This window comes from Lucilia cuprina, chromosome 3 (assembly GCF_022045245.1).
Source record: "Lucilia cuprina isolate Lc7/37 chromosome 3, ASM2204524v1, whole genome shotgun sequence".
In the NCBI taxonomy this organism is placed as follows: domain Eukaryota; kingdom Metazoa; phylum Arthropoda; class Insecta; order Diptera; family Calliphoridae; genus Lucilia; species Lucilia cuprina.
Window position 1 is genome coordinate 49,430,226 of NC_060951.1, and position 22,225 is coordinate 49,452,450.

Here is a 22,225-nt window from a genome sequence, read left to right on the forward strand (position 1 = left end):
AAATCCGAAGAAATGCACGTAGACCTGCTTGTTTTGCTAGGCCTGTTTTAAGTGCCTGAGGTGAGAAACGAACCCATGACCTTCTGTCTAACAGAATAGAGCACTAACTTCCCCTTCAGACGACCACTTTGTTTGGCCAAAACTATTTTTTTTGATGTCGCATTTAAAGATATTTCAACGCAGTATTGTAGGTTATATTTTGGAGCTATATATACATTAAATAAAAGAATGGACTTTAATAATTATCGTAAAAAGATGACCCAAGAAATACGAGGAACATTGTTGTTTGGTATAACTTTTTAAATCTTTACGATCACCAACTGCATATACATAACATTTTCAAAAAAGTTCGATCTCTTCCCAATATTTATTTTTAAGAAGCTATTAGATAGAAATAGTGGAATTTTGTTTTAACTTTTTTGTGAATTTTTAGGATTTCCGGGAAAACTGACTTTTTGTTGTAAACGGTATATTCATTATGGTTAAATTTTGGAGAATAAAAATTTAATGTTTGATATAACTTTAATTTTGCTTTATTTATTGAATAACTTGGTTTAAGCCAATTTAATCAAACTTGTTGTAATTTGTGAAAATAAAAACCTTAAAAAATAAAAATATTCAAGAATAATATATGTATTCTATTGAGAAATAACGTCCTATCTCTGTTCACTCATATATGATTTACTAATATAGTTAAATATCAAAAACTGAAAAATATAAATATCTAAATAAATCAACAAATGATTGATCTTAGATCGAGATTTTATTCTCAATTTGTTGTAAAAACTGATTTTGTTAAAAAAATTAAATCAAACTCTTTTACTTCATTAAAAGCTTATTTAATGATTTATAAGGATTTTTAGATATTCTTGAGTTTTTCATAAAAAATTCGAGTTTGTCAAATTTTTTTTAAAACAAGTTAAATTTTTTTAAATAATTGAATAACTTAAAAAAATAATAATGTCAATGCCTTATTTATTTGATTAGCAATATAACTAAATTACCTTACATTTTGATTACCCCATTAGTTTTAATATAAATTTAATTTTCGCTTGATTGGTTCTATTAGTTGGCAAATCTTTCTTTTTCGTATATTAAAAAGGTTATTATCGTTCAGGTTTATTGAACTTTATAAAATAAAACTTACTTTAAAATTTGTCAATCTTCAGCATCTTCATCTTAAGTTTATTTTCTTTATACCGTCTTTTTGCCTCGATATGAGTATGTATTTGATTTAAAATTATAAACTATTGTCTGCTTAAATTTAGACTTTACACTTTATTAAACGTAATCAATAGCCTTAATATTAGTTATGCTTCATTTGAGTCCAATACGTTAATTCGCTTCTTAACTTCTGAACAAGTAGGCAGAAAATTTAGCCACTTTTTTAAAATAAGTGAAAAAATAAGAATTCAAATTTAGAAACATAATAATACACTTGAATAAATACTAAAATTTCATATGAAAATATTTACAAAAAAAAAAAAAAAAGTAAAAACATAAGTGCTTAATAATTAAAGGCATGCAAATTAAAAAAATATAATAAATTAAGAGTGATTATCTCGACTTCTTAGTGGAAGATCCGGTTTATGAAAAGGGGTCTCTCTAGATATCTTACTTATTCAGTAGTTTCATGTGAACAATATGATCACTGTGGTGTAGAATGTAATGAATTCATTAAGAGCTCTCAAGGGTGTCCGCGGATTAGAAGTATTTTGCAATTTGCTTTAAGTATTCAATAGCATTGTTTAGAATGTATTATGGCTTAAACTTTGTTTCTCAATTGATTAAAAATATAAATGTTCATAAAATATTTATATACTTTATCCAACATTAGCAGTTTTTTGAAATTTAGTATTTGCTTTTTAAAAACACCCACTTTAACCGCCTTTGCAATCATCATATCATGCATGTTTGTTGTTTGTTACAACAATAATTTTTAACCGTTTAGGTGTCAGCAGGTTGTCCCATAAAAATATATCAAACATTTTTAACTTAAAAAAAATATTATAAACTAAAACACAAAAATAGATACTAAGTACCATACCGCGGATAATATTATTTATCAAAATGTAAGTAAATTTTGCAATAACACTAAGAGTTGTTTTTGCAGAGTTTAGTGAATGTTATTCTTTTAAAAAATTGTCAATTTATTCGAATTTGTCTTGTAACTTTTGAAGAGCTACTTAACAGGACGACCGGAAATATTCAAGAACTCATTAAATAAGTGCTCAATTGAAAAATAAATTTCGGTAATATTTCGCCAATTTTAGTATCGAAAACTTAAAAATCTAAAATTCTCCATAAATTTGAAAATTAGCTTTTAATTGAAAAAAGAAACTGGATAAGTGTTTAACTTTGAAAAAAGAGATCTGTGATCACTTATATTTGAACCAAAAAAAAAAAAAAATTAAAAAAATTCTTTATATGTTCGTAAATACGATTTTAATTAGAAAAGGAACTCGGTCTGTGATTAAACAAATGCTAAAGAATAATTGAATAAATCAGTAGTACGATCTGTGACCTTTGATCTCTATAATTTTAAACCAAAATTAAATTTTTATGAAAAAATTTTGAAATCTGAAAATCATAATATTACATCAAAGTTACAACCACTTTATACCACCACAAAACCACAAGTGGGACTGAACCTATTTGTTTTATCCTTTTTTTAAAGTGAGGGCTATTTGTGGAAATCGTTCAATCAAAAAGTACGCCTTTGCTGCTTAAACTTATATCCAAACTTAATACATCTTCTCAGTGTAGGGTTTATTTTAACAATTTGTTAATGTAGACACAAAAAAATAGACAAATTGCGTGCGTAAAAATTGAAACACAAAGAATTCATTGTAGTTAAATAAAACACAGCTGGATATGAAAGCAAACAAAAAAATATAAATAATGTTTATATTACAAATAAATACATTTTGTATTTACAAATGTATGTATACATATGTAATTTTATATACTTACATGTATGATTACAGAAAAATAAAAACAAAATCATTATTTTCATAAAATCCAAACATGTTAAGAATCGATTACAATAAAAACTCATAGTTTGGTAGTTTTACTTTAAAAGTAAAAATCTATTTTAATGTTTACTTATTTTAATTATATCTCTGATATGAGGAGATATAGTACTTATAAAAGTTATTAACCTTATTTCTTGCAACTCTCCTCATTTACTGCCAGTATACATACAAAATAACACAAAGAAAAGTTTACTTTTATACTCGTTGAACTATAAATTTAGCTTTAAAACAAAAATACTACAAATATCGATAAAGATAGTTTATTTTACACAAAAGGGATAAAATAAGTTTAAAGGAAGATACTTAAAATCATAGCATCTTATATCGAAAAAAACATTTTGCAAGTTTTTAAAAGTAACTTATTTTTAGCATAAATAATGGAACAAAGACTGATATAAACTTTAAATGACTAAAAATAATAAATTACAAACTTAATCATGGTCATTATAAAAATATGAGTAATCGCAATCAATCAATTAAACTCTTATTTTATAAATTATTGGGTATTTTAGTTTTTCATGAAAAAATCTATAATTGATCAAGAAAACCAGATAAAGTTTTTCAATTTAATGCTAATTTAATTTTTGGACTAAAATATGACCGATCGAGCTAACTTTTTTAAATTAAACGCTTATTTACTGAGTTATCAAGGATTTAGAATTATTTTGATTTTTTCAATTAAACGCTTATACATATATATGTGTTGATGGATTTCTAAACGGTAAAGAATAAAAAACATTACCAAATATTAAATTTGTTTTATAAAAATCAAAGTCATTGCCATTGTCATAACTTTCAAGTTGTCATTACAATCACAATCAAAATTGTGTACATGTGTGTTTGGAGGTCATTGACAAGGAACACATTCTGACAATTTTCTACTTTGAATAGTTTTTGTAAATTATATTGTAGTTTTGTTTTTTTCGATATGTATGTACGTTTGTATGTATTTGTCATTGTAATTTCAATGATATGTATATGTAAGTGGGAAGCAACTCAATAGAGATTATTTTGATTTTAAGGATTTCTTTCTTGTATTAAATACGTTTTTGAATGTTAATAATAGAAAATATTATCTTTATATAATTGTGCAAAAAAACCTTCGACATTTAATAACAAAAACCCAAAAAAAAATTATTTAATTCTTTGAATGCAGGTGTACATAATTATTTTTAATAGAATTTTAGGATCCCATTTTTTATATATAAATAGTATAGTAATACATTTGTAAAATTGTCCTTTAAGGGCATCCAACTACTTTCACTCCTTCATATACATATGTTATTTAATTAATAATTTTTATAAATCCGTTTTAACTCATTTTTGTACTGTGGTATTTGTGGGTTTAAAATCCCTTTAAAATTTTGTTTGTGTAACCTAAAGTTTGGTTTGTATAAAAAAGCAGCTTTAAACAGTACTGCTGGTAACTTCTTATACATTTACGTACATAAATATATGAACTGTAGACTAAACTAAAGAATAATTTATTGACTAGACTACAGACTAGACTACAGACTAGACTATAGACTAGACTATAGACTAGACTATAGACTAGACTATAGACTAGACTATAGACTAGACTATAGACTAGACTATAGACTAGACTATAGACTAGACTATAGACTAGACTATAGACTAGGCTATAGACTAGACTATAGACTAGACTATAGACTAGGCTATAGACTAGACTATAGACTAGACTATAGACTAGACTATAGACTAGAATATAGACTAGACTGTAAACCAGACTGTAGGGTAGACTCTAAATTTAACTATTTAAAAAAACAAAAAAGCCCTACAGTCGACTATAAAAACTAAAATCAATTAAAAATATTGTAATCTAATATACTATACAAATAATGTTGAAACCTTTTATAAGTTGATACCTTTTTAATATAAAACAACTAAATAAATCATTAATTTAAATACTAAACAAAACACCATGTTAATTTACTCCTCTGTGTTTTCCTCTTTAGAGTTTAGAATGAAAAACTTTTGTAATTATAAGTTTTGTTACTCATTTTATTTCCATTTCAAGTGGTAAATTAAAAAAAAAAAACATTCGTGCACCATAAAAAGTCTTTAGCATACAAACCTGAAAATTTGCTTAAATACAGACTGCTTCTCAGGCCTTTTTTGTAACACCATTTTTACAATGTCGATGTTGGTTTAGCAAAAAAAAATAACGAAAAAACACGTTTTAAACTTTATCTTGTAAGTATGTACAAAATAAATAATTTTTTGCGCAAATAATTTGTGTGCGTATTTTTTACTCTAAATGATTTTCGATGCTTTCACTTATTTTCCTAAATTTTTACATGTATTTCACCTTGATATGAACTTCTTCTTCTATTATCATTCTAATGACCTAAATTTGCCCCCCAAGAAAAGGTTTTTTTTGCTCTTAAGTAAAATTCGCCATTTTCCGTTGGTTTTGATTTGAAACATTTCTCCTTTGTTTGCCTTCTTTAATTTTGTGGTTGTTTTCATTTACATAGTGATTTTTAAAATGGCAGTCAGTAGGTTTGTTGATGATAAAGAACATGTTTTACATGTAAAATGATTTATAACGAATTTTAAACATGTTTATGGGTTTATCTTAGATGATTGTCTTTTTTCACCTGGTGTTTTTTTTTTCAAAAATTTCTGCATAATTAGACATTATTTTACGTGCTAGTACACGTGTCACAATACAAGCACAAAAACCCCAAAATGAGTGGCGCATACATACTGTGAAATGCTTAGAAAGTTAATTGAACATTGTTTAAAAGCCAAACGAAAATGCGAATTATAGATTTACTAAGAAAAATCAATAGATTTATATATAATGGAATACTTGAGAATGTTTTGTTAGCTTAAAGGTGACAAAATTATACTCGAAATGAGAAAACGTGTTGTAATTAGGTGAATAGTTTAATTGTCACAGGTGCTTTGTTAAGAAAGAATTTCGGTTGTAAATAGTTAAATAAAAGTTTTTCAACGTTTTTCAATAAATGTCCTTGACTTTATGATTGTCATTAAAAGAGCTAAATTATGTTCCTTTAATATAAGTAGGGGTACTTGAACAATGACCTTAAAATATTTTAAAATAAAGTGTGAAGGCTGTATGAAATTTGTGTGCGTATTTAGAAGAATGTAAATGTATTTTCATTTCGCTTCATTTGAAGTTCTAACGAATATAAAATAAGATAAAAAATTATTTATGCAAACCAGTTGTGTTGTGAATATTTTAAGTGGTTTAAGGTTTAAAATTTTGAAAACTTAGCAAACATTTAGCAAAATATATTTTAAATTAGTTTCAATTCGTATTTATAGAAATAATTAATATTTGTTTCTATGTTGATTTAAATCAGTGGTAGGTTTGCCCAGTTATAATTCACTAATGGCGATCGGAGAAGTCCTTTGAATTTTAGCATGACACTGTTGGATACTCATACAAGGCATGATAGGAAGGAAGTTCGTATATACGACGAAGACATACGTAGATCTGTTCAGGATCCATTAGATCAATCCTGGTATACGACAGCTTTGGACGACATTCAAAGAGACGTCATAAACACCGCAGTCTCAGGATAACGCTTGAATTTCGTACCTAAAGGGTCACCAAAAATATGGTTCTATCCCTTCATCATCTGAACTTATGATTACTCGTTTACAAATCAAAAAAATATACTTTTATATGGAACACCCTTAGATTTAACATAACCAATAATTGCTATATTGAAAATTTCTCCAAAAATTTTCATTCATATTATTCTTCTGTCTTCAAACAAAAAAATTAAATAAAAAAAATCCTTTTTTGGTCGACAAAATTCTAAATTCTGCAATATGAGTTGTTTTGGGTAATATTTATAATAACAAAAAAGAATTTTTCAATGATATATTGAAATTATTACAGTTTATGTGGCAAAGAACAAAAACCCAAATATGATGAATTTCGGGTAGTTTACAACAAGGCCGCCGAAACCGTGGTCATAGAAACACAAACCTCCGATCGTAAGATTAATTCAATTTTTTTAAATCTTCTACAATAAATCACCTCAATTCTATAACAGATGAAGTTCCCCAACAGCAGCAACAACCACACAACACGATAGCTATAATAGATTTTGGTACTTCTGTTATAAGGGCAGGGTTTGCCGGCGATGAATCACCTTTAATAACTATACCCACTGTGGTGGGTAAATCTACGGTAGATGATGTCACCAAAAAAGTATTTGGTGCCACAGCTCTAACTAGTAGTAATTCCTATAAACTTTCATATCCTGTAGAAAGAGGATTTATCAAGGATTGGCATGATGCTGAAGAATTGCTTGAACATGTAATCGAAAAAGATTTACATATACAACCTAAAATGCAGCAATTAATATTAACCGAAGCTCCTAATAATCCTCCAGCCAATCAGGAAAAAACTGCAGAAATGATGTTTGAAAAATTTCAGTTCAGCTCATTTCTCTTAGTACCCTCAACACCCATGGGCATGTATGGCTATGGCTCTACAACTGGTGTTATAGTAGAATCGGGTGCAGGACAAACGCATATAGTTGCCATCAAAGATGGTGATTATATAAAGGACTCTTATCGTCATATACCTGTGGGTGGTAATGATTTAACCAGGTACATGGGACAACTTTTAACACAAAGTGGTAATGCGCGATATTTCCATGGCCAACGAAATGAACATGAAATTTTAAATGAAATCAAACGTATTGGCTGTAACATTGTTTTAAACTATGATGAGGAGGTAAAAAAATCCCAAATGAATCCCGATTTTATAACTGATCATGCAATATTGCGTGATGGCACTATGATTGCCATGAAAACAGAATCCTATCAGGTGCCAGAGTTATTATTTAAGCCTGAATTAATAGGTATTCATACTGGGGGAATACCACAAAACATCTACGATTGCATTGAATCTTGTGATCCTGCTTTAAGAGCAAAACTGTATGGCAATATATGTTTATGTGGTGGCAACACTATGTTTCCCGGCATTCGCGATCGTTTACTATGGGAAGTGAGAACTTTTGCCGGACCCAATGTTAATGTTAAGATTAATGCTTTACCACAACGAGAGAATTTAGTTTTTTTGGGAGCATCGTTATTGGGTGTTTGTCCAAAGTTGAGAGATAATTTAATATCATATCAAGAGTATCGGGAAGTTGGCTCACAAATAGTTCATTGGAAATTCTTTTGAGAATTTGAATTTCCACTAAACCGACGACGATGAAGCAGAAATTCCATAAACGAAATGTTCTTTTTGTGGTTTGAGAGATTTTAATTTTAAATAAAATTATGACCAAAGCAACTCATAAAGCAGAATGTATGCAAACCATTATTGGTAGTAAATTTTTTAATAAACTTTTTTTTTAAAAATTTTCAATTGCGTTATTAATATGTACTTAGGAAGAAAATGCTTCCATCTAAAAACTTTTATATAAACGAGCAATATTCTCTTTGAATTTTTATATTTACTAGACTTCTTTTTATATTTATTAGACTTCTTTTTATATTTACTTGACTTCTTTATACTGATCCTGGTTGCTTAGGATTATAAAAGTTCCCACATTTACATATGCTATCCTAAAATAGAGGCATGGTACATTACATCTATTTCAGAACAGAGTCTTACTTTACTTATTACTTTTTTACTTTTACTTTATTTATTGTAATTTTTAACATTTCACTATAAATTTTAAAAATTATTCGCGATTGTTTTATACCTTTAAACCTTAGATTAAAAACACTTCCTATTAACAATTGCTGGACCAGTTTCATAATATTCTGGATATGTAATCATCATATCCTTAAACTTGGCTAACGAACTCAATAGAGAAGCACCCAAAAATACTGCATTGCTACGATCCGACTTTGCATGAATATTTATAGTAGCATCAGGTTCCGACATCAAACGCATTTCATTGGCTAAACGATGTTGAAGTCCGGGAAATAAAGTATTGCCACCACTTAAGACTATATGACCATAAAGTAAATGTCTTATCGAAGAATCGGATAAATGAATAGATCTAAATATATTCTCATGAATGCCACCAGTTTTGACATCCAACAAAGTGGGTTCGAATAAAGCCTCGGTGCAACGAAAAAGTTCGTTACTTAAATTAACATAATTGCCATCGGGCAAACGATAAGATTTTGGTTTAAGCGCAGGTTTAGCAAACTCTTCGCGGTAATCAAAGGCTACATAGCATAATTGCTCCTTGATATCTCTAAGAAATTCTCTTTCTGTAGATGTTTGCAAAAAATACAATGTATCTTTATTCTGAGCAAGAATATTTTCCAACATTTTATCGATATCTTTACCGCCCATGGGTATATAACGGGTACTATGAGGCATTGCAAAACCTTCATATACTGGTACTATATGAGTTTGACCCTCTCCTGAGTCCAATGCAACACCTGTATAAAAACCATAGGCATACAAAGCCAATGGTGGTGCTGGTGTTAGGAAGAATGATTTAACGCGAAATTTTTCCAACATTAATTCTAATAATTTTTCACGATTTCTGTTCGGATTATTAAGAGTTTCTGTGAGCAATATACGATAATCGGCAGGATTTAGTTGTAAACTTTCGTGGAAGAGATAATCGAAATACACCTCTATATCATCCCAATTTGTTATTATGCCTCTTTCAATGGGAGTATTGAGATTAAGTACTGCACGCTTCTGTTGTGCCTCATAACCTACAAAAGAATCTTGTTCCGAACGATAACCTACAGCAACTTTCTGCTTAGGTCTACCCACTATGGTGGGTATTGAGTGCCGAGGTTTATTGTCACCTGAAAAGCCAACTTTACAAGCATTTGAACCACAATCTATTATTATGACATCACTTGTTGGTAGAGAAAAATCAGCTTTAATATAAAAGGGAAATCACTTTTTAAATGTTTAAAGTATTCTTTATAATGTTAAATCTCACTTTCTAATGTTTGCGTTTCAATTATTGAAGTTTCAATTTTTTTTTCTTCATGTCGAGGCCAGCAGCTAAAAGCCATCCCACAAGATTTTGAATTATACTTTTTAATTTTGAAACGGATTTTTTGTTTTCATTTATATAAGTATCGAAAATATGGGGAGTTGTGTTTACTTGATTATCTGCACTTAGGATTTTGCTTGGACCATAATGTTGATTTTAGAGCTTCTTTTAGAAAAATATAAAAAATATATTTTTCAATTAAAATAAATTTAAAATTTGTTTATGCATAAAACATGTTTTGGTTTTGTTATGTCTATAATTTAATAAATTTACTGTGTCGTATAATACAAAAAACGATGGAAAATAATTTTATAAATCTTCATTATTAATTTGAATTAAATTTCAATTTTATATCCTTTAACTTCATAAATTTGTTATTTCGACTATAGGCCAGAATAAAAAATATACTATAGGCTAGATTACAGACAAGAAAATAGACTAACTACTTTATAATGGACTATGTATCTATTATTTTATATAGACTATATAAAATACTATAAAGTAGACTAAAAAATAGACTACAGACTAGACTATATATAGATTCAAATCAATATATTTTTACATTTGAATGATACTAATTACAATCGGAAATTGTAAATACGTCTTCTATCCGCTTTTATATGTTTTCTCCCATTTACTGCAAGCGTATGAGTAATATTTTAAAAGTACAGAAATAATAATGCTTATTTTAACTTTAAACTTTTGTTTTCTATGTGTATTTTTACAAAAACGTTTATTTTCTCTAATAAAACATTCATTTTATCACTCATCTTTTAAATAATAAAAACATGACTCAATCCGGTATTTGGGTGCACAATTTTCATCTTACGCCGAAATAGTATTCTGTCAATTATCCAAAATATCAGGCACAAAATTGCAATTATTGCAGCCGTCATGGTGACACTAAAAAGTATACACTTATTAAATTTATCACCTTTTTTATAATGGAGACATTTTCTTATACTAAATGCTTGTACTTCCGCAAAAGTGAAACAAATTAATATTGTGATTAAAATAAAATATTTCATCTTCAGAGATGATTTTCTGTACAACTTGTTTGTACACAGAGATTTATTAATGAAATGAATTTTTAGATAATAGATTTTATTTTATTTTCTTATCGTTATATTACATTTAAGTGTTTGGAACATAAAAAGTAAAACAACTCATTTTGTGGTTAAGAAAATAACTTTTAAATAGCTACTAGGGGGTATTCACAGGTTGTAATAATGCAGCAATCATTTTTTTTATTAAATTCATTGTAATATAAAAGTTCCTTCGGATCAAGATTTTAATGATTGGTTTATGATAATTTTTCTATGAATATTATGGCCCATTGTATTGCAAAAATTTGAGTAAACATAAATAATATTGCTATTTTTAACAACGCTTTTCTTAAAAAAAGATATATATTCTCTTCCATTAATTCCATAGTTCTTTAAGTTGTTTACCAAGTTTAAAAATAATTTCTTTTATGCAGTGACGTGCATTTAAATCGCTCATCTGTGTTTATTTAAATAAATCTTTAATATATTGTATACCGGAATATATTTGTATTGACATTACATTAATACTGCTTACAAAAGTAATTCATTGACATTACAACATTCAAGAAACAACTAGTTAAACAAATAGTCAACGGAAATCACTGCATAAGATTATAAGAAAGAATGTTTTTTTTAATGTTTTACATTTTATTTCCATAAAAGATTTGCGCATCCTTTTATTTTGTGGCCTTGTCGTACATTAACATAAATGAATGAATTTAAGATTAATATAAAATGGTTGTACATTTTTATATGCATGTTTAAGAAAAAACGTTTCCAGTCTTTGGATTATATTTATAGAACAGTTATTTAAAAAATAATTTCTAGACTGTAGACTAGACTATAGACTAAACTATAGACAAGACTATAGACTAAACTATAGACTATACTATTGACTAGACTATACCCTAGACTATACCCTAGACTATAGACTAGACTATAGACTGGACTATAGACTAGACTATAGACTAGACTATAGAATAGACTATAGACTAGACTATAGACTAGACTATAGACTAGACTATAGACTAGACTATAGACTAGACTATAGACTAGACTATAGACTAGACTATAGACTAGGCTATATACTAGACACTGTTTATTTAGCATGTTTAGATTCAAACTTTAGCAACACTTTATTCAAGTGTTGTTAAATATCTTTCGTGAATATTACACGAATTTGCCTTTTATTTAGCTCTTACATATTTATTAAAGTATTTACGATTTATATACCTTAATTTGCTTTGACCTTAAAAATCATTAGAATTTGTTATTTGAAGTATATTTAATTTGAATTGAATATCTTCAGTTTCTTAATAACTTGCCACAGGGTATTTGGTGTTGAATGTGTTTGCTTACAGGTGCATATTTATTAAATGTGACTAAATGAATTCTTCCAATTTGTAAGCAGTATTTTTTTTTTTGCTTAAGGCTTTAAGAAAAGTATTAAGGACTTCAAATGCACAAATGTACCGAAAAAAAAACATTAAATGTAAATGAGTGTGTTTCAAAACCTGAGATTATCAATTTATTTATGCTGGAATTTAGAGATTTTCAATTTAGTTAAAAAATTTTATGATATTTTTAAATATTTCTTCTAAAGTTTTTTGGAAGAAATGTTTCATATTATAAGAAATCCCTTCTAGATTTAAATATCTCTTAAAATACCAGCCTCCTCTAATTTCATTTACTATTAAATGCTGTGTTATTGAAAATTTATTGTTACTAAATGAAAAAATATCTTACTTATCTCACCAACTTGATGCTAAAGTTAACAAGGGTCAAAAGTTCATTCAATGTAATTTGAATGTCAAAATATTTCATTTATTTGTGTGTCTTTTTTTGTTTTCTGTTTATTTCAAATACTTAATTCAATTCATATCATGGACATGGGATAATGTCAATAATCATTAATATTTAATATGAGTAACATTTACAAAATTTATTGAATGTTAAATTGCATATTTCTACAAACCTTCTCAGTTTTCTTGTAAGTGTTGTTTTGTTCTTATATTTCTTTGTGTAAGTGATATTCCTACTAAAAGGATTCAATTCATACTATATTGGCTTATTTTTCATTTCACTTTTTGTTTACTTATTTCTGTATATGTATATGTATCTTTTCTTTGTTTTCTTCTTTGTAGTAAACAAGTTACTTGACCTTTTTTTGCTTTAAAAGAAAATAATATTGTTAAGGATATTTCTAAAAAAAATAGGTGTTCAGAGTTGCCTTTAAAAAGAAAAATATATTTTTTTTTTGTATATGTATTTATTTTTTTCATACAAAATTGTTCAAACCTTTTCCAGTTTGCCCTTATATTCATTACTACAATATATTTTTCTTTATTGCAATACATACTTTTTATATGTTATATTTATGCTCGACTTACAAAGAAAAAAAATTCATTTGTTATAGAGATATTTTCCTTTCTAGTAACTTCTCAATTAGCTTGTTAAATAGCACACAAACTTGTTCATGTGATAAAAGAAAATTGTATGTAAGTACTCACGTTTATATATAATTTATTTTACCATAATAAAGGGTGATTTTTTTAACGATCCCAACTTGTTTTATTATTTGAAAATCAATTTATTATGCCCTTTCCATAAGCTAACCCATCCCGCAGAATTGAGATAAGCTTAGAATCACCCAGCAGAGAATGTTTTCTTAAGTTCCACCACCTAATGATGAAACTAAATCATTAATGTCATCAATTATGGTATGCATTTTCTATTAGGTTTCATTAATCGAATTAATTATATGATTGTTTTTATTACTTTTATTCATTAAATTAAGGAAAATCTATCCATCTATTATATTCATAATTTTATCATATCATTATATTCATGATAAACACAGGCTACCCTACACCTACACCAGTCATTAGCATCTAAAGAATTTGTTGACAAAAAAGGTGATTTTCTAAAAGGGGGTGTGTAGTATCAGTATCATATGCAGTATCATATATATACAGACGGATGTACAGACTTAGCTTAGTGTACGCTATAGATCTATGGAAGGTGGATTTCCTGAACGGTAAAATCCTTAAAATTTACCAATCAGTATTCCTGAGTGATGTAAAATCTATAAAAAAAGTGGTTCATTTAGCTATACAATCTTCCTTCCTTACTCCTCATATAACCCTCTTTTCTGAAAATTAAGTTTACTGATAAATCAAAGGCCTAAGTGATTGATTTGACATTTTGTATATCTTTAAAAAACACCCTTTACTGTATACATATTTGTTTAAGAGGATTCTCAAAAATGTCCAAGTGATGATTTGTTATTTTCAAACATGATTATTTCGATTAATAGTTTTGGTAATTGTGTGTAAATTATGATGATGAACAAACATTTAACCTAAAAAGTATATATAGGATTTCATTTCAAACCTATGTTTGGGATCGGGATGAAATTTGCACTAATATAGTTTAGACATAAGTGTATAACTTATTATCTGCCGTTCTGAGTGAAATTTGTTCCAAAAAAGTTAGATTAATATTTTTTCAATCTCTTAGAAACAATGTTTGGCCTATTTTATAACCTACACCACTTTGGCGGGGAAGGTATATTGGGTTTGTGCTGATGTTTGTAACATATAAAAATATTCGTCCTATACCAATCGGCTTGGAATCGTTTTCTGGGTCGATTAAGCTATGTGCGTCTGTGTAGCTGTCCATGTAAAACTTGTGCGCAAGATACAGGTCGCAATTTTCAAAATAATTTGGTGAAATTTGGCACACACTATTTTTTGGATAAAATCGGTTGTTGTAACAGCTCGACTGTGGCCGATAGTTCTTTCCTGGGGAAAAAACTTTCGGTTGATACAGCTGTCGCTGGGCTTACAATCTTTGGCCGAGTATGACTCGGGTCGTTCCGGAGCGAAGATCCAATTGTCGTGGGAAAAAATCGGTCCATTATTTCGCTTAGCCCCCATACAACCGCACCCCCGAATAGGGCCTTTGGGCTCATAATTAAGTTAAATGTTTTATTATGTCAACAATAGTCAAAACTTAGTTTTATAGAACTTTTAATGACATTACAAATTTTTGTAATGATCGGGCCTCATTTGACCCTATCCCCCATACAAACTCCCTTTAGAAAATGACTTGAAGGTCAAAATTCACATAAAAACATTAATAAAATTTTTAAATTCTACATAAATAACTTTAAAGTATACGTAAATTCCTCTATCAACATTTATAAGAAAAGGCCCATATTTTCCCCTACTCCCCTTTGAGTTAAAAACAACTCAAATGCTTTATTTTTTTTAATTATTCCCATTTTTAACATACCTACTAGTATAGGGTATCATATGCCCAACTATACATTCATACTTGTTTAATTTAAAATTTTGAAAACTTGAAATACCCCATATGTATAAAGACAATGATTTAGAGATGACTATTTTCCTAAATTAAGGAGAATATTCTTACAAGTAATTCATTTAAGTTCAAATTAAAACACATGAGTTATTTTGTAATAATAAGAATATAAATTTGTATATTATAAGAAAACCTTATTCCAGGTGTTATTTCAATATCTTATTCAAATCTTTTTTGACATTGTTGTCGAACAGTGTGAGGTTCATAAATGTATTGTTATATTCTTTATTTACAATATTTACCACACTTCCCATTCTTGAAAATAGTTTGCAATCTGTGTCTCAGCAAATATCTTCTATTATATTTATACATATGTTTATATAATATAAAGGAAAAATAAATATCTTTGAATTTATATTTGCTTTCTTACTTAAATATTCGATTTATGTTTTTAATTTTATTTATATACTCACGTTTTCATGTGCAAAACACGTGTAGTCTTTTAATAACAATAAGCAATTTAATGAAGAAAAAAAATAAATAAGAATAATGAACAAATGTGATTCAAAGGAAATTATTTTAAAAAAATTCATGCCAGACAATTGATAATTAACAAAAAATACCAAAAACTAAAAAAAAATATTTTAATTAATCTGTTTTGAAATTTGCTTATTTTAATGAATATTTATTTTTGTGTGAAATTATTGTCATGTTCTTGAACTAATTAATTAAATTGTTTTATTAAAATTTTCTTTAAAATAGCGCTTCAACTATCATACATATTTATTTTGTTAAAAAAACGTTGCCCTGAATTTTTTTTTAAATTGATGACAGAACAATGTTTTTATTAATATTTGTTGTTTCAATGTGATTGATATTTACTTGTTCGAATGATTTGATTAACTTCATTAAATATATGTTCTTGGTGTTAAAGTTTTCCAGTGAACAGTGTGTGTTAAATAAAGACAAGTAGTTTTAAAAATGGTTTCTTTGTTAACAAATCAAAAATCACCTGCAGTTTCTAAAAATGGTGATTATTGAGAAAATCACGTTTGTATTTATTTCATTTTCTTCAATATTTCTTAATTTATAGAAATAAATTTTGAAAAAGCACTGAAGTTTCCTTTTGATATCTCCTCTAAACCCACTGTGCACATTATCCTTGCAAGAAAATTAACAAGCGTGTAATAACAATAAGTAGAGTATAAACTTAACAGCAATATGTGGTTTTCGTAGTAAAATCTCAATTAATTAACATCCATTTAAATTTGTAATCAATGCGAACACAACAACATCCAATGATTGATAGAGTTTATGAAATGACATTTACATGTGTACTATGACATAAACATGATCAAAAATGTCCTTAATAGAGGACACTGTATTTGAAGAGAATAATTAACAAATAGTAAACAAAAATAAATGCAATATTTAAATAAGGCATTGGTTTACATAAAAAGATAAATTATTTTTTTTATTAATATAACAAAATAGCAAATCTTTTTGTAATGTTTTATATCCTTTTTTGACAAATGCCAGGACAGGACAATTTTTTTAAATTAAATTTTTTTTCCTAACTTTACGAATACAATAGCAAAAGATTTCATTTGTAAAAATACACATTAAATATATCCTTGTCATTGCTTGACTTTTATTTTAAATATAAATACTTGTAAAATTCACAAAAAATTCTATATGTCCTTTATCTGGTGAATATTTTTACTGTTTTAAATGGGTCATGGTTGTTGTAAATATTTTATAAAAAATAAATTTTTTAAATTAAATAATTTATTAATGGAACTCTTGTTTGTAATTTTATAACAATAATAATAATTTTCTGCCAGTTAATTTTATCACTTTTCCTTTTGCAGCAAAAGAGAATATAAAATTTTACTAGTTTCTCTTTATCTATTGGTTTATTTGAAAATTAAACTTTAATTGTCATACAATCTTAATAGAGTTTTGTAATTCAATGCACACCTTTACTGCGTACAGACTTGTCACTTTACTTTGCTTTTTAAACAATTCTCAATGACAATTGTCCGTAAGGATTAAAAGAATAATGGTTATAAACGAGAAAGGAAACGGAAAATTTACACACACTCTAACATTTACTACCAAATGCATTTAGTTGTATGCTTCTATTGATGTGCTAGTAAAAAAGAATTCTTACAAGTGCCACAAAACCAGCATTTTATTCTGTTTTATCCTTCTCTCCACCCCTCTGAATGGATCACTACAATTTGTATGCATTTATGTTGGTTTGACATTTAAATGTTTTTGTGTTTTTTGTTGCTTTAACCATTACAATCAGTAAAATTTTTTATAGTAACTATTACTTTTTTTATTTTTATATTCGTATTGTTGTAGATTTTAGTGCAAATACTCGTAAATATGTATAAAAATACCAGATAAAAAGAATTGTTGCAATTGTTTTCATGTGAATATTCATGACAAAAAAATGTTTGAGTTTTTAACTCTCTCTACACAATCAATCAAAGCAATCACAATAAATGCATCAATCATGAAAAAAACATTTTTATATTTTTTTCCAAAACCAATATGTAAAAGTGTCTGTCTGAGTGTCTGCTCGTGTTAAACTTGTTCCAAAACATTGCAAATAAGTTCATAGGCAGGCCAATTTGAATACAAAGGGATGATGATTGTGCAAAGCAGAAACAAATTTTTAACAAAACTTTTTGTTTTAAAAAGTAATAAATATGTTGGTGGTAAAAAAACATGGTTATAATCAGTTTAAACAAAAGTTATTTCTTAAGGTTTGATATAGATATGTATTTTATAGTAAGTGCTTATATATGCACATGTCGAATAGAATATCTCACCCAAAGTTTAAAATTTTACACTATAGAAGTCAGAAAATTACAGTATAAAGTTCAATTTTTTAAGTCTAACAATTCAAGTGTAAAATGTCTACTAAAATGAAGGCATAACAACGACAAGTCAACGTCACATTATTTAATACATATTCGAGTATTTTAATCACCAACATTTGGGTTTAAAGTCCTCTAAGTGATAACATTTAAATAGAATATAAATATCGAAAAGTTTATAAATATCCGATGAAATTTATTTCATAAAAGCATCGAAATTGTTTTGAAATTCGAAGTCTCCACAGATAAACATCCTATGCTCAAATGAAGCGCTATTTGATGTTTAGATAAAAGTTGTTTAAAATCTATTAAAATTCTTAATTCTCAAGTTTATAAGAGCTCTCGATTTATGTAGTTAAAAAACGATTAGTTTCTATCAGACTTTTTGTATGAAATCCGTAAATAGGAATAAAGGTAATTATCCCGAGGCATGTAAAATATGTTATAAGATAACAACCAAGAATCTAATAGCAATCAAGGGCGGAAAAAGTATTCCAGCAGAAAAAGTATTCATTCGCCATAGGGGCACATCTGCGAAACCTGAAATAATAGGCAGACGTGATAAATTGCCTTTAAAATTATTTCAATTTGTGAATTTTTAACCTTTTTAGTTTCTGTGATTGAAAAAATATATTGTTCAGTTAAGAATATCAATAATAGTGAAAAAGAAGACATAATAGATTTATTCGATTTCACAATTTGAAGCAGAAAAATTTTTTATTAAAGTCCTAAAATGCCCATGTGGTGCATGCGCCAAATATCTCTGCAAAGTTAAAAAATAGAATTTCTTGTTAGGTTATGTGAATTAAACACTAAATATCTAGTTTTTAGTTTAATGTAATAAAATATAAATCAGCAAAATATATTTGAGTATTTATATATTTTTTGTACTTATAACATATCTGCCCTATCCCCTTGGTGAATTTACTTCATGCGGTGTCGACGTTTTTGGACAGTGCGAAAAGGTAAAAAGATATGTACATTAAAACGACTATAAATGATTAAAAAGGATGAAACTATGAGAATCACGATCAAAATTAAAAAATAGGTATTCCGGTTTTAATTTGAGAACGCCTCAAAACAAGTGGCGTATAGTCCCTCTCAATAATCGTCTGAATCTGTTCGTACTATTTTGTATAGCTGTGGCCTTAATCCTGTAAAATTACTGAGAAATCCCTAAAATTACTGAGAAAACCTACCATTATACTAACCTTGCTCTTACTAGTTATGGGAAGGCATCATTTCTTCCTCTGTCTAGTGTGATCACATAGGATCATATCTAAAATTATAATAAGTCATAGTTCAGGTGATACTTTTCTAAATACTTACGAAATTTAAGTTTTTAAAGCTGAAGTTAAAAACTTAAATTTAAGCTTTTATTGATCTCAAAAATTAATTGAACTAAATAAAAATTGTTAGTGGCCCTATTTGCACATTAGATTGGTTCTACGTTGAAGCTCAAGTAATTAATTTAAATTATTTCATTAAGTCTTAAGATTGATACATAAATGTCCCAGATTAATTGCGTAAATTTAAGTTTTTTTTAAGTCACAAGTTTTAAGCATAAATTGAAGATTATACATTTTTAAGATTTAGTCTCAAAGAGATCCCTGATTGATGATTTCACATTTCAACTATTTAATGAACGTTAAACTTTTTTCAATTTCTCAAGGACTTCCGAATACAAATTCTACAAAAAAAAAAAAACACATTTAAACGTTTTTGAACTTTAGAAAAATAAATGTTAAATTTGCAAATTCAAACTTCGTATTTTTCTTCCCAAAAAACATCTTCCTTTGTTTTAATTACTAACCAAAATATACACAAATTTTTCCCAAAAAAAAATGTCCACACAAAATAACTAAAAGTCATTTACTTGTATAAGTATAAGTAAACGTCAAGGACCTTCATTATAATTTATTGTCGTTCTGCAAAATAAAACAAAAAAAAAACGTTTTTTTTATAACAAACAAAGCTTTTTTCCTCTTAAAGAATTTCATAATTTTCATTTAAATTCCCACTTTTTTATGCAATTAACATTTTTTTAATATTCCTATTTAAGTGATACAACAGCTTAATCACAAATAATCTTGAAATTATGGCGATAATGGTGATGCACAAACAAGTCTGAAAAATTCTATTGTAATAATTTTAGCTTTACTGTTATTTTAAAAGTTTATTAGCCATTTAACAAGCTTAATACAATAATAAGAAAAAAATATATGAAAATAAGATTAATGAACTTAAATTGTTATTTTTAAAAAGGGATAACTTGACATACAGCTAATAATATTTTTTACTACTAAAATAGATATTTCGATGGACTAAGCTACTGGAAACAAAGAAAAATTTACAATTTAGTGAAAAATTTTGCCTTCTAAACAAATTATCCTTGACAAAGGCTTATTTATTTGTTTTTCTTTTTTCTTTCTCTAGTAAGTCATATTTTCTGCTACATTTATGTAGACAAGAAATAGACATAATTTAAATCCCTTGAAGTATTTAGAACAAAAAATAAAACAAAATGAAAATTGTTGGCAAGAAATTTGTATAATGATGTGAAAGTAAAATGTTGTTTTAAGACTTGCAAACTTCTCAACCGAGTAGAATTTAGGATATACTTATTTTTATATCTTTAAATGAGTTTACAGTTCTTAAATTTACACAACTAGATCAAACCCAAAATAAAAGTCATCTTAAAAATCCCCTTTTAATGCTTCGTATCTATTATTAACAATTCATTAGTTTATATGACCACATGATTCTAAGAATTACTGAAAAAGCTCAGCAAAATAGACCTACAAATGATTAATTTTTTCTGAGCCTTTTCAAACTAAATTTTCTTTAATATTTTTACTAACCTAACTTATTTGCTAAAAATACACTAGACTATAGACTAGACTATAGACTAGACTATAGGCTAGACTATAGACTAGACTATAGACTAAACTATAGATTAGACTATAGATTAGACTATAGACTATAGACTAGACTATAGACTAGACTATAGACTAGACTATAGACTAGACTATAGACTAGACTATAGACTAGACTATAGACTAGACTATAGACTAGACTATAGACTAGACTATAGACTAGACTATAGACTAGACTATAGACTAGACTATAGACTAGACTATAGACTAGACTATAGACTAGACTATAGACTAGACTACGGACTAGACTATAGACTAGACTATAGACAAGACTAGACTATAGACTAGACTGTAGACTAGACTAGATCATACTGTAGACTAAACTTTAGCCGAGACTAAAGACTAGACTAGTCTATAGACTTGACTATAGACTAGACTATAGACTACATAGACTATAGACTAGAATAAAGACTAGACTATAGACAAGACTTTATACTAAACGATAGTCTTCTTTGTTCAAGTCATTAAGTCTTTACTTCATACTGCTAGATATTTCGAAAAATATTGTATTCAATGGCAACATTAGCTATTCACAAAATTGCTGGGTTTTAAACCCTCTTAAATACCGTTACACATTTACACTCACTTCATACTAGTTTAAGTGTATTTAAGGATTTTTCTGTATAAAGATGTAATTATGTTTGCAAAAAAGTATTCAGACAAAAAGAGAGAATAAAACAATCCAAAGTGGTAGCATTTCAAAGTCATTGTCAATGTAAAAATCCAATATACAATATGAATAAATAGTAATTGTTGTCTTTTGGAATTTCTTTTTCCGGCTGCTGTTATTGTTGTTGTCAATGGTCCTATAGAGTATATTTACAGTAGAAAGACTGTAACGTACTAAAGAAGAAAATCGGTCGTTATAAAAGGTTAGAGGGAAGGTATTCTTACCAAAGTTATGATTAATTTAGATTATCGTTTTAGGCTACTTAATTTAAAAAGCATTAACTAAAATGCCTTACATATTAAAGTTCAAAAAGCTTTAACTGTTTT

At 27.4% G+C, this 22,225-nt stretch overlaps 2 protein-coding genes across 3 annotated transcripts in view; one reads left to right on the forward strand and one right to left on the reverse strand.

Moving 5' to 3' along the window:
• The first annotated feature begins 6,728 nt into the window (after window positions 1–6,728).
• LOC111674892 (actin-like) lies at window positions 6,729–8,413 on the forward strand. Its single transcript, XM_023435571.2, has 3 exons — window positions 6,729–6,877; window positions 6,934–7,031; window positions 7,091–8,413. Exons 1-3 carry the CDS (start codon window positions 6,864–6,866, stop codon window positions 8,230–8,232), a joined length of 1,254 nt encoding a protein of 417 aa, XP_023291339.2. The 5' UTR covers window positions 6,729–6,863; the 3' UTR covers window positions 8,233–8,413.
• A 123-nt stretch (window positions 8,414–8,536) lies between these two features.
• Window positions 8,537–22,225, reverse strand: part of LOC111674909 (actin-like) — a 72,779-nt gene continuing 59,090 nt past the window's right edge. Inside the window, exons 2-3 of one of the 2 annotated variants that reach the window (XM_046945344.1) lie at window positions 9,974–10,192; window positions 8,537–9,908 (exon numbers count right to left, since the gene is read on the reverse strand). In XM_046945344.1, coding sequence (XP_046801300.1) covers window positions 8,773–9,908; window positions 9,974–10,049 — 1,212 coding nt within the window. In that variant the 5' untranslated portion in view covers window positions 10,050–10,192 and the 3' untranslated portion in view covers window positions 8,537–8,772. Of the gene's footprint in view, window positions 9,909–9,973; window positions 10,196–22,225 lie in introns of both variants that reach the window. The other variant, XM_046945343.1, reaches the window with a different exon arrangement.